Here is a 16303-nt window from a genome sequence, read left to right as displayed (position 1 = left end):
GAGCATCAGAGATGGCTGAGGAGGAAGCTTGCCTGCCTTTCAGGTGCTGCAGTCTACCGTGTGGTTTGTTAGGATAAGCCACTCACGGACATCTACTGGCACTGGGCTGTAAACTGAAGCCCAGTTTACCTGGGTGTTTGTAAACTGTGCTCTAAGGTGGCTGAAAGCACAGAATGTACCAAATGGGAAGGAACAGGATCATGTTAGTGCTAATGAAAGAATGACCTGAGATGGTAACTGTTATTTTAAGATACTTCATAAAGCCAGAAGTAGAGATGGAGAAGACAGATTAGATCACCCAGCCTGCCTGTTCCAGGGCTGCTGCCTGCAATATATAATCATCTATTACTCTAGACTAGTTTAAATAACACAAATGTTAATGCTCTTATTGGAGGAATATGGGAGGAGAAGAGCTGGGAAAGGAAAGGGCAATAGACTTCCTATTCACCAGAAGTGTTTCCAGAGATAGTTTGACTTCTCTTTATTTTGTGTGTTCTGTTCCTATTGTGTGGGCTTTTCTTTTCTTTTTTTTTTTTCCCCAACTTTACAGTTGGAAAGCTGTGATGAATGAAGGGGTATGTGTGAGTTTGGGTGTTTTTTTAATATATCCTTCTGTTAATTGAGTGACTAATAATTCTGGATAGCTATGTTGTCTATGAGTCTCTTCCCTTTTGGAATCTTGCTTAGTTCTGAGACTTTTTTTCCTGTGGTAATTAGTTCCATCGACTGATTGTACCTGTGGGAATATTTCCTTTTACTTTCTTCTTCCCTTTTTCACTCATCACATGTCTTCATTGGGTGAATCTCCCTTAAGGAGAAAGCAATAATATTCCCATGTTGAGCTGGAGGGGTGTTATGACTTCCTACAACCAAAATCTGGTGTGAGCATGGAGCCTTAGGCAGAAGTGGAGATACCATGTAACAGAGAAGGTTGCTAGCATGGGTAATTAAAAAAAAAAAAAAGTGATATTTGCCCTATGTTACACTAGCATGAACCTGAATGTTTTGAAAAGTGGATATCTGAGAGAACAAGAGAGACCATGTGTAGTGGTCTGCCTTTATCTGAGAAAGCATAAAACAAGATTTTTGGTCTCTGCATGTGTCCTCATCCTTATTTGTTTCATTTACTCTGTAATTGCCTTTTATTCTTTAGCCCGGTCAAGGAGTTTGGTGATGGGTGAACAGATTGGGCCTCCCTCCAGACCTGCTTCTCCTAATCCACAAGAACGTGTGCTCAAGTGTGGCTGGCTGAAGAAACAAAGGAGCATTATGAAGAACTGGCAACCGCGGTGGTTTGTTTTGCGTGGGGACCAGCTTTTCTACTACAAGGATGAGGAGGAAACTAAACCTCAGGTATGACTATTTTGAGAACTGCAGGGTATCTTTGTTGCCACTCCTATGGGGTCACATAAATGACTTTGAGAGCCCATTCCACTTGCTTCTAGCACTCAGAAGATTCAAAGGCAAGAGACTCTACAGGAACACTTAGCTACCAACCCGGTGAGTGCTCAGGGGAGCATCAGAAAGTATTTATTTACCCACTAGGGTATGCTGAAAACAAACCAAGTTAGTAACTGTGTCTGAAGTTAAACACTTTCTCAGTAACTTACTAAAGCTTTTTTGCATCCCACCACATACCCTACGCAAGGGACTTGCCTGTTATCACTTAAGCAGTATACACTTAGTTTATGGGAAAGAGTTCGCTAAGAGCATAGTTCTGTAGGAGAAAAGGTAAGAGTTGTAAGCTATAAACCTGAGAGAAATTGCTGCCTCTGTCAGAGGTGTAGATGGGCAGAGATGAAGCAGATAAAGCCAAGAAATGAAACTGGAAACTTCAAAGTTGCAAAGGGGTTTGAAGATGTCAATGTGTAAGAGTGAAAACCTGTGGTGTAGAGAGGGGCAATGCTGCAATTGGTTTGCAGTAGCCAGGTCTGGGGGCTGGCAGTCCCGTAGTTTTGGCCATGAGCAATTGCTGGAACCTGCTCCTTCCTTCTCTCTTGCTAAGTATGTTGCTGGCTCACCAAGAGATTCTTCCTGATCTGTTGCTGTTTGCAATCCTGTAATTCTTGTTTGTTATTGGAGAAGGCTCTGAACCAAATTCACTACTGAGCCAGATGTTATTTTTGCTATACATAGTGGTTATTTTGCCATATGAGGTCTAAGTGTATATCCTCCTTGTAATTGTGGTTAGTGTCTGGCAGAGGAAATTGTGGCAATTTTGTAGCAGCAAATGTGGAACAGTTAGTATTAGCTTTTGCCCTCTATTGGAGAGTACTGAAATCCCTAATATATTATATTCTTAAGACTCCCTCCAATACTCTAGCAGTAATCACTTGAGATGTTATTCATATGTATCTAGTCCCTCCCTGAATCATTCTAATTTTTAACCTTAGCTGCTTCTTGCAGCAATGAATTCCCCTGTCTGACTATCCACCATCCCGTGAAAGAGAGAAGGGAGGAGTATTTCCCTTCATATTTTCTCCTTTTTTCCCATTCTTCTCTTTCCCTCCCTGCACACTGTGCTCTCAAAATATTTGTTTAAAATATGATCTAGTAGCAATACTGCTTTAGTTGAATTAGAACACCACCTTCAAACTTTTGAAGATAACATGAACTCCTGATTGGAGGCAAGGGGAGAGGAGTGATGTAGGCTGGACAAACTTTCTCCATGTAGGTGGGCTGCATTTCCTGAATTTAATAAGGCAATGGCTTATGTGGTGATATTATTGACCTGCTAACTACCTCTTGATGGAGCAGTAGTATTTCCTACTGTATCCCTAAGCACTCTCCAGTTTTAAGTTCCCTTGTTTAATCAGTTGTTCCCTGTCAGCTCTACAGTTTTCCTGATGAGGAAATCTAATTACAGAAAATGGCATGCTGCTACTTATTATGGGCTATTTTGGGTTGCTTAACTGCAGTAGAAACTGCATTAATCACTGCCTAGAATCACAGCCAATGTTGCTGTCACTTGAGTTTTCCATAAGTAAGGAGATCTTAGTAGAAGCTATAATTGTCAAGAGATTCTGTTAAACATCTGGAAGTGATGAGTCTTAAGCAGCTGCTGATTGTTCATGAAAAGCATAACTTAGGAAAATTGGCCCCTGCACTTTGTCTGTTCAACTTATTGTTTGGTCTGTGTCTCTTGCTGATCTTATGCAGCCTGTCTTCATAGTCTTTGAGCACCTTTTACAGCTAAATGAATAATACCATTGAATATTCTTTGTGTCACTTCAGGCTGTGTAGCTGATCTTTAAAGGAACTGCAGGCCAGAAAGGTGGCTTATGTTTCACTAGATAATGGCTGGCATTCATGTAGATGGATGGCCTTAATGCTGTATTGATGTGTATCTCAGTTTTTTGATGTGTGTATTCTCACAGGAAGCCTTGAAGAAAGCTGTTTAGTCCTGTTTCCCGTATGGGAAACTAAAAATGCAGAGATGGAGCAACTTGCCCATGTTATGAGAATCCTGAGTAGGAAACTGAATCTGCATCTTCCAAATACAAGTCTAGCACTTTAACAACTTTGTTCTTGCTCAGCTTGGACTGTCCTTTCTTTCTGTGCTCAGTGAAGTTTAGACTTGGGAGCTGGGAAATGCACTACAGAAATCCTTCCAACTGTGTTGTACTTGTCCTGCCTCTGTAACAACGGCATAGCCTCAGTGGAAGCAGTTTCTATGAATGACAGTGAACATTCTTTTTTGTAAAATGTACCAACCCTAGTAGGGTTTCAGAGGCCAGGCCTATAATGTAAGACTTAACATTGTTATTTTGAATGATAATAAATGCTTTGGGAATCTTTAAACTTGATGTAAATTTCTCCCTGTTTGAAATTCTAAGGAATTTCAAATCCGAAGGAATATCGGGTGTAATGTGAAATGGTACGGAAGGAACGAATTTTCTGTTCAGGAAGATATTGCCTTATTTTTCTCAACTGGGGTTTTTAATTTGCTTTTTTAAAGGTGGTGTCCTGTCTCCCAAGTTGTAGCTTTGCAGGAGAAAGATGAACTGGAATCTACTGCTTTGCTATCACAGACCTTATTCAGAAAAGTATGTCAGATTAATAGCAGTAGATGTTCACTAATCTACAGTATCTGCATTGGCATAATCCTCTCCACAGGAAAAATACTGTAAGCTCCTCTTAAAGCTTTTCGTGAAGCCATTACCTTCTGGCAAGACCATGAGGGAGAATGCTGTCCTGCAGCTCCCAGCATGAAAAGGAAATGCGTTTTGTTGGCAGTTATTTTGTTATTCAGCCTCTTATGCTACAGATTCACCTAAGCCTGTTCCTATAGAAAAAGCATCCATATGAAAACAGTGTTGCATTAGTATAGACTGACGTCCAAATTTTAGCATGGTCATCTGTGAGACTGGAGTTTGACAAGAAGAGCTATGAAGTTCTAGGTTGCTGAAGCAAGAGTGAAAAACCTTGCTTAGTCAGCTAGGACTCAGTATCTGCCAAAATCCATCCCCAAGCAGACAGAGGTGAGCAGCTGCTTAGGGCTGGTCTGTGTGGGCAGGGCATGTGGGTTTTGTTATAAGCCGGTATGCAGGGCTGGCAATAGGCTTGTGCGTTATATACCCTTGGGAGTTACTGCTGCTCTGTGCAAATTTTGAGCAGTAAGAACTTAGGCAAATCTGTGTTATCTGCATCTGGAAAGAGGAGTGTGTGACTGAAAGACTATTTTTAGCAGGCTGGGAACAATGTGACCTTCTGCTGCGTGTGTTGGGGGGGTAATAAAATGTCAGAGTTCGCCCTTGTCAAAATTTCTAGCCTTTTATAGAACAGGTAGGATTAAGGGAAGCAGGATTAGTCTTTTAGTCAATTTGGAGAAAAGCTAAAACTACTGTTGCCTTCCTGGGTTGAAAACGGTTTTACAGAAACGTAGGCTGCTATTTTTCCCTCTTTGCTTACTCAGTGGCACTGTGATCCAGTGACCTTGTCTGCAAAACCTGTGAGAGGAAGACTCGTGTTTGTCTTTGCTGTGATCCCTCCTCTGTGTGATGGCAGTTTGTACTGCTCCTGTTGTGGGCTGCTTGGGTAGCTCGATGATATGTATAGCCGCAGTATGTGTTCCTCCTCGCTCCTGTTGTCATCTCTAATTTTGCTTATTCCTGCACCATTTTCCTTTCTGTCTGCTTAGCGTTGTGAGCTACTCCTGGGCTTTGGCTCTGGCTGTAGATGAGCGTGGGGCAAGGGAATGCAAGCACTGTGTAGCTCTTGTGGCATGGGACGGATCTGCTCACCTGTCTGAGTAGAGCTCAGAGCTCCTGAGCCCAGGCTCTACAGCTTTCTGGAAGCGTTTGGTAGTGCTGTGTGCTCTTTTTTGTACTTGACTCCTAGAAATAGATGTTTTTGTATATAGCTCCTTCTTTCTCTGCTGATTGGGGCAGACTCCTGTAGGGATCCTGATCTTTTTACAGATGTCAGTCTGTCATGCCTCCCTGCTCCTGCAAAGCTTTTGACTGCGGTGTCTAGCCTTTAAGTTCTCTGTATGTGAAAATTAATTTTGACAGATGAATATTATATCTCAATGTTTTTTAAAAACCCTGTATGATTACTTTGTACAAACAGTTGCTAACAAATCACTCATGTTTCAAACTTCTACAAATCATGCTGTTTCTAATAACACACAGGTAGGAATGATTTCCTGTAGCACGGGAGTGATTGTGTCTGTAAGAGGGAGTTTTATGTAAACATGTACATATATTCTGTTTCCTGAAGGCCCCTAAATACTCCCTGGGCTGAGCCCTTCCCAGGCTGAGAAGACTGCTCCAGAACAACAGATTTGGGCTCTTTCTGGTTAAGTTCATAGCAGTTTAAAACTGGATTTTTCTTGCGAATTTCTGCAGACCTTGAACTAATTTAAGAGAAGGTTAACTGCCCACCTATAAGCCTGAGTAAACTGCAAGTGCCAGTGTGGTGCTGATTTATCCTTGTTTGACTCTGTATGTGGAATTGTACAGACTTGAGATACCTTAATGCAGAAGAGAACAGCTGATCACTAAATAAATGTTCTGGAAATACTGTGTATTCCTTTGGAAGGCAGCATGCAGGGAGCTGATGGGAAGCCTGAACCGAAGCAGTCTTTATTTTGCAAAAGGACTGATTTGAGAAGTGGACTCTTAGTAGTCAGGACTGATAAGTTTTCCTTCTAGCTCTACTCTAGTGGCTGACTTGGGACCAAATGGAAGTCTTTTGACTTTTCTGTGCCTCAGTTCCACACCTGTCATGCGTGAGTGGGAAATAATTGCTTGTTTTCTGAGGCTGGCTGAACCAGCACACTTAAATCACATTTAGTTCTTCGTTCCTTTCTTATCTGTTATCTGTCTGACTAGGATTTAAGACCTATCATTTAGTATGTTCACTGTGGTAAAATGCAGAAACCAATTAGTTCTGTTGTGCTGGGCACTCTGCAGACATAGGAAATGATAACCCCGGCTGCTGCTCTTATGTTAGCAGTGCAAGAAGAAAGGCTGTGCAAAGAGGTGGATCGCATTTACTGTTTTCTGAAGCACTGAGAATCACAAGATGCTGACAAAACACTTAGAGCAGGTGAATGCTCTCATTATGAAGAGTTTTGTTTGGTAAATATAATCTGAATATGGCAGAGGATGCTATATATTGCTTTTATTGATCTTCAGTAATGTGTATATATGTAGAGCTTAGTGGATATTGTTGAGCTGACTTCAGGTGTTAAATTCTCCGGCAGCTATAAAGATCACTGCAAGAAAAAATGTTTTCTGATTACATGCAGTGCTAGACACTTCACACAGCAGAGTGAAGAACAACAGGTTAGGCAGTGTTTTTGCAGCTTCATGTCTCCCTGCTGATTGCTTATAGGACTTGCTGTCTTTTTCTTTTTTTTTTTTTTCTTTTTTTTTTACTATGCAGTACTGATTGTGGTTAGTTACAGGTATATTAATGAACTTGCAATACAAGGCTTTGACTGTACTCAATGAGGTGTTACTGATATTACTGTGAAAAATTCCCCTGCCCATTAGGCTGTGCTGTGGAGCCAGGAATGCATGTGCTTGCAGAGAAAGCCAACAGAAGGGCAAGGACAAGTGTATTTCTACTCCTCCCCAACACACATGTATCTATAGCCAATTAGTGAAAAATCTGGGAAAAGGACTTCACTAACTGAACTAACATTTTCACAAAATTCCATCTTAACTTCTTCCTGTACAGTAGATGCTCTAGTGGTTGAAGGCTAAAATATGTCTTAAATTATGTGACAAAGGGGAGGAGATGGTTTCTTTGCCTGCCTGTCTGAATCCTTCTCTGATGTTCCTTTTGGTTGCTTTTGCAGTGCTTATTATAAAGGAGCCACAGCAGAGGATTTCAATGGCTGCACCATCTCAAAGCTTTTCAAGAGTGTCTGTTCGAGTGTTTTGATTTGAAGTGCTGGCAGGCACAACCTGTTCAGTTGCCCCCAGGTACACACTGCTTTTTTTTTTTTTTTTTTGGAGGGATTTTTTGAGCTCAGCTTCACAGGCCCTTCCCTGTGTCACTGGTTTAGTATCTGTTTCATATAATTGTTTCTCTTAAAGCAGACCTCTAGTAAAAAGAGTGTTCCTTGAATACAACTAAATGTGTAGCTGAGGGCGTAGTAAGTATCAGTCTGGACTTGGCACTAAATTCAGCAGGATTTTGTGCTCCTCTGATCCTTCTATATCTATAACACTGAGGAGACTTACTATAGACTTGGGGTAAGGCTTAAAAGAGATGAAGAATTTCTAACTCAAGTTCTTTATGCCTGTAAAGGTGTGTTTTTTTTTTTTTTTTGTGGCATTTCAGCTAAGTGCTTTCTTGGTTACTGTAGTATATTAGGCAGCGTATTTCATGTAGTCATTGTTTTGTCTGTCAGGCCTCTAATGAGAGTCATTGAAGAGAAGGAACATAATTGAATGAGCCAGACAATGTCCCTGATGAGTTGGAGCTGTTGCTCCTGATGAGTCAGAGCAGGCACTACAGAGTGACAGGCAGCCTGCATAATACCATCAGCATCCACACACTCATTATAGCCTATTATTAAACTGCTTGCTGCGGATACATGCTTAAGTGTTTTACATAAATTTCACTGTAGACTGAGAACTGAAATGCACTTTTCCCTGTGAGCCTGAAACATGCTTTGTGGATGCATGAGGATGTTGGCAGCGTGCTATCTCACATTTACCTTGTTGGACTTGGTGCCTCATTACAAAGAGACTACTATGTAGAGACTGGGGAGACTTGAGCCTTACCATGTAACCTGCTGTTGTGTAACTTAGTCCTGAGCAAACAGCTGGATTTCTGCAGCTTTAAGTCAAGCACGCAGTCTCTGTATACAAGGTGTGGGGAGCTCTGCACTTCTGAACTGTGGTTAATAGCAGTGAACACTGCACAGGAAGCTGTCTCAGGCAGTCATGAGGAATGATGAAAAGTTTAGTGCTGTCCCTTTCTGGGACTGTAAGTCATTTCCAACCTGCAAGGCAGTGCTATCTGTGCCAGGGTGTATGGTTCCCAGAGCACAAGGGCTTCCTGTACAGAAAACTCTTCCATGGCAGTTAAGCAGGTTGTACTGCAGAGGGTGCAAACCCTGAGCCCTCTCTTGGAGATTTCTTGCAAAGATACAGAGAATCAATCAGGCTTCATCTTACACATACACTTCTGCCTTCATCCCTGCACTTCCTGCTCTCCTGGCTTCAAATAATTCCAGTTTAATAACCAAAATTTAATTCATGAGTAAAATTGTGTCACTGCCCTGCTTAGAGGGTGGGCCTGCACATGCATACTGGTCTCATTCTCTTCATACTCTCCCTAATCTATTTAGACTAAGGTTTTCAGATGGGGACAGTTATCTGGAGCACTATAGGGCTGTTACTGCAACGGACCCATTCCTGGTGAGTTTGAACACTCAAGATTCAGTATCAAGATCTGAAGGCCAGACAAGGCCCTCACGATTAAATGTGACATCTGCCATTTTTGTACTTGGTCTTCATTGGGGTTTTTATAGGTATGACAGATTAGGGACAGATAGGTTTTAGCAGTTAGGGCAAAGAGCAAGAACCCTGTCTTCTGAGTAGTGTTTTTGCAGTGTCAGAGATGAGAAGATGATGTCTGCTTCAGTTACTTGAGATCTCACCTTGATGACAAACTGGAATTTCTTCAGGGGGCAAAAAAATCTAAGAACAGTTATTCAGACCTTAGTTTATAGTCTGAGTGTTCAGACAGGAAGCTATATAAAGCTATGATGTTTTGTGAGGAGGGAAAAGATCCAGCAGCACTAAGTGCATTACAAGGTAGCCTGGGTGAGAGATTTTTCCATGATGCTCCCTTGAGTAAGCTTTTGAAAGGAGGCGCTTGGACCAATGTAGCAGTGAACTCCCACTGAGCATTTCCAAGGATGCTGCAAAGCTCTCTGCTACAGATAAAACATCAATTAAGGGTTCTACAGGAGATTTTACCATGCTGAGAATTAAGTTCCATGTTTCAGGTTTTATTGCTTGCTGTTCACTGACAGTTGTCTCATTCTGGGGAAATATGACTGTAAAGAGTTGAGGATTGGAAAGGAGTCCTTTTTGTAAAGCAGAGGAGTTGCACTTGGGAGTTCAAAACATCAAAATGGAAACCTCATTTTCCTGTTTAGTATGCAGCTAATGCAAAGAGTAGCACAGCATTATGTTTTAATAGCTTATTTGTCTAATTAGGCTCTGCCCTGGAGAGTATCTTGTACTTGTGTAATATTGAACAAGTTGCTGCTATTGAATAAACACCTATTTTCAATAGTCATGACAATGTTAGCCTTCTATCCTCTAAAACCTCTGCAGCAATTGCACCTTTGTAACTGTAATTTGTACTGCAGTAAGCTCTTCATTTCAGTTGCCATGCACATGTGAATCCTGTATGTTTGGGGGAAATTAGTGAAGATAAGGGGGAAAATGTTTTTTCTTCTGTCCATAGTAAATGTGTTGCCTTAAGTTTATCATTGGGGATGCCACTCTGTACAGGATGATACAGGATCATGTTGCTGACAATTCTGAAACAGTCACAAAAATAGGATTTACGTTTAACTTAAGCAAAGGACTGCAGACATCTGGAATGTTTCTGAAGCTTCCATTTGGATGATATGGAGAAAGGACAATGACTCAGGCAGACTTCATAACCTAGAGTAAGTAGTCCTGTCCCTGGCAGTTTTTTGTTTGCTTGTTTTAGGCTATATAGCATTTTCATTAGTTGATATAATTCCCTAATCTTCTTCAACTCTGAGGATATTCATACTTCTAAGTCTTCCTGTTTTCAAGCCTGAGCATGGTCTGCAAGCTTGTGTACAAAACCTCTATCAGTAATTGAACTTCTGGTTAATCTTCTCTTGCTTCATTATTTATACATACTCAGAATCATACTGTCAGTGTTTATCTGATAAAGCCAAATGAGATTAGCAAGATGCTGCCATAACAATTCAAGAGAGAAACCCTAAACAGTGGTTTTTGTTCATGGATGTCGTATTGTCTACTTCTCTGGAAACCTATGCTTCCCTTGAAAATAATTATGAAAAAAGAACTTTAATGGCAGGAGAATGACATGCCCTTACTGGAGTGAAGGGGATTCTGTGGTGTTAGTTCATCAAGCAGTGATGATGCGTGCCCTTGTGTGCCATGTGATGTAACTGCAGCTGTGCAGTCTGCTCCAGCAGATTGACCTCCATTCTAGAGGCTGGAGGATGAACTGGCAGGTAATGCTTTGCTTGAATATTTCTATGCATGCTTCTATGCTTCCATAAGGAAAGGGGAAAGGAGGACTGACCTGCAAAGGCTTCTTGATACTCCTAATAATACTCAATATCTGTGGAGTTTTTTAAAATAACTCTGGATTTGATTCTATTCCCAGGGCAGGAGGCAGTATAACTCCCACTGATTTCAAGGGGAACAGAAGCACTCTGCAGCTGATTCATTAATCTTTCTTTCAGTATTGACTGTGCATAATAAAGGGCCTAAGAGCACTTACATTGGACTTGAACTGTGCACTCCACAGAACAGCACAACTTTCTGCAGTGTGTTCCAAGCTCTGCACTCCAGAGGATATGATAATATGATATTTCTGTACCATTTTAGAATGACTTTTTGATGTCTTTTTGTGTGTTTTTTTTTTTAATCTTGATTTCCAGTGTTTTCATGCTATACTTCTGGAGTCCCTTCAGCCTGTCTTCTAATTTCACCAAAAATGAAAACACAGGAAAATAAATAGGACTTGAGGATGTGTGTGTTTGGGGGGGGGGTGTTGTTTTCTGTGTTTTTTGTTTGTTTTTTAACCTATGTCTTTGACTACTCGTTTTTCTTTCTTTTGAAAATTCACAAACATCCTAGATAAACCTCTCTGCTCAATCTTTGGAGTTTCTTTCTAGACTGTTTTTCTACAGTCTTACCTTACCCTGGTAAGGGACAGGAACTGAGCCCTGACACACTGTTCTGCAGCACTATCTAGAGGCCCTAACAGGTTTAGGGCCAGCTCTCCTCTAGTCACTGGACAGAGGTGACAACAATATGATCTCTCTATTAATGACCCCATAATGAGGAAACCCGAAAGGAGAAGTGGGAGTAGCAAGGCAGCTGTGTGTGTAATATGTAGAGGATCATAATGCACTGCAACATGGTGAATATTCTTATTCATTATATTGGATACCTGGAGATGAGTTTGGTAACAGGAATTAACTAGCTGTTAGTAACACTTAGGGATAGCTGGATGCTTTGGCATTGACATGCCTTCCCCCAACCCCCAAAGGGGTCTATGTATATTGACAGGTCTTTGCCTTCTCTGACTATCGGCAAGTTTTCTGAGCATTTTTTGTACCACTGTGTGGATTTTACTGACCAATCCAGAGTGTACGTCACAAGGTGAAGGTGCAAATCTGTGCTTCTATGTATAGCACACTGGAATTTCATCTTCCCTCAGGTCATCAAATCCAGGTTATTAGCTGCTTCTGAAGAGTTGTTTTTTTTAAAAAAAAAAAAAAAAAAAAAAAAAAAACTTGCAAAAAACACAGAAGACACCTTGGAAGCCTTTGAGATAGAACAAACATGTCTGGTTATCTACCACAGCAGCATCATGCAGTCTGGACTGTTGCTGTTACTCATACTCATAGATATTCCCATAGCCCTCTGGTCTGTTACAGTCTTGTTGAGAGCTAACATGTATTCAGCTTTGGAAGTCTTCTGTTCATTTCCCAATACAGAACTCTCAAGTTCCTAAGGGCTGCTATCCACAAACTGTGCCTGTAAACAAAATCTATTTCTAGTAATGCTAGTGAGAAAGTTTCTTTCTCCAAGAAGATATACTGTGGAAATAAAGAACTGCTGGATAAACAAAGGTCAAGTCTTTAATGTGAAAAGGAAGTAGGTGTTTTGGACAGATGGAAATCTGTAAGAGCATCAAGAATTTAGAGATTGATATCCCAGAGTGATTTTTTTTTTTTCCCTCTGTGGAAAGTAAACAGTGTAAATTATGCAGAATGTTAATACTGCTCTGAGCCCAGGAGCATGTAAAACAGCAAAAGGAGCCAGGGGTGCTATTGCATTGCTGGTAGGTCAGGCTAGATTCCTATTAATTTCTTTTTTTCCCTTAAAACTGGTGAATCATACTCAAGCTTATAGAGCTCCAGAAAATGGCTCTGTTCATTCATCTGTTTTTCTGTACACTTATTTGCTGTATAATTACAGTAAGAACTGGTTCTGGAAAAAGTGGCCTAGAAACCATAGCATCACAAACCTCTTCACAGACTGTCTAAAACTGCAGGAGATCCAGAGTTCTTAGTAAACCAGTGCCATGTTCTGTGCCACTGTCCTGCTGCAGCTGACACATCCAAGCTGTTTCCTCCTTACTCTACAACATTATGAAAGTTACATCATCAAAAGCAATAAAAAAAATGACCTAAAGTCTTCCCAGTTGCTGTCTGGATTACATGATGATATTTAAACTTTAGTGTACTGCAAGGATTCATGCTAGTGTTTTATTTACATTATTTTCAGAGCCTGCTGGAGCTCAAGCATGGCAGCTCTTTAAGCTTTTCCAGTGGTCAAAGAGCAGACCAGTTTCTGCCACTCGGGGTGGAGAAGTGACTGCATAGCAAGTAATTCAACAAATAGTGTTATGTTATCTGATCCTAGTAACTGAGCATGGTCTTATATGACATCAAGTGAGGTGACTAATTTTTTGAAACTGAGTGCAGCTATAGTCAAGCTGGTAAATCAGCCTCTGTCAGCGTCATGATCCAAGTGAATCTCTAAAAGGGGAGCAGCATGTGTCTTTGTTTCACAGCTTTCTGGAAAGGCTGTCTTATAATACATCACACTTAATCCTGGCTGAACCAGCTGTTATTGAGAATAAAAAACACCTATACATGTGTCCCATGTCACTGCATTTCTTACCAGACCACAGTTCCACAAGGAGCTTTGTACAAGTTAGGACTTCTCAGTTGGTTCTATTTAAAATAAAATTAAAAAAAAAAAAAAGTCAGCTATGCTAATGCCTTGAAGATATGGGCACTTGTCCTCTTAAGATTCTTCCTCAAAACACCTTGGTTCCCAAAGAGCATGGGGTAATGCTATTAGCAAAAACTGGATTTGAATCTCTGCTGTACTGGAAGCTCTACAACCTATTGCTCATCTCTTGAGCTGTCTGTCTTCTCAGGCATGATTCCCAAAGCCCGATAGAGGTGGGAATAACTTAGTCGTGAATTGAGGTTTATTGGTTTATTTCTTGGGCATCTTTCAAGTTAGTCCCTAGGGAATTTGAACTGGTTTAACCCATTGTTAACTTACCTCCAAAGCAAGGTTGCAAATGCAGTCTGGGTGACTGCTGGGCAAGGACAAGTCTATCTAATTAAATTTGTTAATGTTGTCTTGTCAGTGACAGTGGCTGTCAGAACTGATACACCCTCCTTGCTAAGACAGTTTTCTGATCTGTCTGGCAAACTGTAAAGCACTGTAAATAAAATTATTTTTGCTGCCATTCTAATCTGAGGTAGGTACTGTGTTACCATCTAAGTGCATTGGCTCCTGACTGGAACGGTTATAACGGGCTCCACGCTGAAGCGTGTAGAGAAAAGCATAAGAAGCTGATCTGAAAAGCTTTGAGATAGATATGTATATGTACCCCTCCACGCATCCCTATCTGTCATCTGAAAGTACTTTTCAGAGGTGAGCCTATGTTATAGACTGCTCAATTTCAAACTGTTTAGAAGTGTTTTAAAATGCTATTAATTCAAGTGAGTTTCTTGCATGTGAGGGGTAGGAGTACACACTGAGGACTAAAATTGCTTCATTTTACAATTCCTTGTTATTCATGGAAGTTGAGATGAAAGTGAAGGTTAAACTCTCTAAATAATCAACATTTTTTTCCCCTTATTTTTCACAGGTACAGTCACCATCCTCCATTTTCCTTTTTCAAAAATCATTCTTCCTGTTATTTCTCTTCTTTCCCTAGTCTTCCAGTTTTCACGCTAGCAGACCAGCTTGCTGCAACTTCATTAGCAGTGCTGTATGAGGTGCACACTCATAAGGAGGGAGTAGCTATGATATTGTATAGTCCCCATTGCCACTGTGGCTCTATCAGATTTAGTGTTCCTTCCACTGTCTGATGTCTGCTGTATTTTTAATGAGCTCTGCTACAGCGAGAGCTTGCTCTTCTCTGCTGCTTCCTCAAAGCTGGATGAAATAGGAAGAGGAAACAAGTCTTCTCCGTAAGAACTGAAATCAATATCTTCTGCGAAGGATTAAAAAGGAAGTGTATTTTGACTGGGAAATGCTTTGTTTTAGGACTAGTTTAGGTAATCTATGGCTCTGTAATTTCTCCTAAAGTAAGTTTCATTACCCTGGTGTACTGAAGGGAAGCAGGTGACATAACATCACAGGTTGCATCAAGCATGGTGAAAGTCTGTTTTGTCTGGCTTTCATAGAGGAGAATGGTAACCTGAGGAAGCCGATTACAACTCTTGAATATCAAACTACAGCATCATTCAGGTTTTGGGTTGATCCTTTGGCTTCATCAGTGACTTTAGTTTCCTGTAGAAAGATGGACTTTATGAAAAGCTTTAGTTTGACAGCACTTTTTCGTTAGGTCAGTTTTAAAAGAAATTCTTCATTAGCTTTTGCTGTTTCCTGTAAATAAACTTCGAATCTCCTAATTTGTAGGTTCCACTCTCTTCACCATTTCATGCCATAAAATAGCAAAAAGCTGACATATATAATTGGTATTTTTCCCAGACTATTTGTGAATTGGCTGTATTTATTTACCAAGCTTACTGACTTAGTCTGGGGGAAGGAGCGCTCCACAAAAGCACGCTTTCATTTTTCTGGACTGAAGAAACGCAGCTTGATTTGGAGTCCCAAGTTCTGCTTGATTACAAATGTGAGATTTAAATGGCTGTTTACAAACTGGGTTCACACTCATTTTTTACTTTGTACTACTGTGTGAGGAAGGCCTTCTATTTTGCCTTGGCACGCAGGGAGTACTATTTCCAAGATTACCTAGTTTTCTTTAGAGACCACCTTAAAAGCGAATTGTTGTGCCTTAAAGGAAGAGAGCTAGAATTCCTTTCTACCAAACATGATTTTGTTAAGCAGCTATTAAAATTATATGTTCTGACAGCAAGCAACAGTTGCCAGCTTTCAAGTGATAACGGGCTCTGAAAGTCTGAACTGGTGGAAGCCGCTGATGTTGTGTTTTCATTGCTACATGTACGTTTCTAGCTTTTGTTGATAAGCTAATGATGTGAAAACATGAAATTAAAGCTGGGAATGCAGAAATGCCAAAATTAGAATAACCTTGGGACCTTCTTTTAACCAACTTTGTAATCTTTGGGTTTTTTTTCATCATTTCACAGAATTCTTGTCATAGGCTATACTGAAATCCCTTCTGGATTGAATTGCACAGCTTTGGTTCTCTTTCTGCACATGAAGCCATGTTCCCAGGCCTATTCTGTATGTTTCTGAAAGCAAAAGTGTTTTGAACTTCTAATGTGAGCAGTATTAACACCAAACCACTCCAGGTTCTATTCCTCATGAAGGAGCTTTCTTAAAGACAAAACAAAAAAATTTGGCCTTCCCACTGCCCATACCCTTATGCTATCTCCTCCCTTTCTGGGAAAGCACAATTTAGGCATGGTAGCAATTGACAGTATCACGTGAATCTTTCAGGATGCTGATACTAAAGAAAGTATTATTTTTTGTTTCAGGTGTGGGGGCAGGTGGATGGGGGGTGGGGTGGAAATCAGAGAGGCCATTTCTATGGAGGGGAAGATCTGATCATTTTAACAATTTCCTGTTCC

The 16303-nt window shown here is 40.7% G+C and overlaps 1 protein-coding gene across 1 annotated transcript in view; it reads left to right on the top strand.

Annotated features, from left to right (window-relative positions):
• The window catches only part of ARHGAP22 (Rho GTPase activating protein 22), a 171064-nt gene that overhangs the window by 29906 nt on the left and 124855 nt on the right, over positions 1–16303 (top strand). Inside the window, exon 2 of the mRNA XM_085324804.1 lies at positions 1154–1353. Coding sequence (XP_085180930.1) covers positions 1154–1353 — 200 coding nt within the window. The remainder of the gene's footprint in view (positions 1–1153; positions 1354–16303) is intronic.

Source organism: Rhea americana, unplaced genomic scaffold (assembly GCF_003343005.1).
Source record: "Rhea americana isolate MKP2758 unplaced genomic scaffold, rheAme1 scaffold_93, whole genome shotgun sequence".
Taxonomy (NCBI): Eukaryota; Metazoa; Chordata; class Aves; order Rheiformes; family Rheidae; genus Rhea; species Rhea americana.
This window is presented reverse-complemented; position numbering and strand designations above follow the sequence as displayed.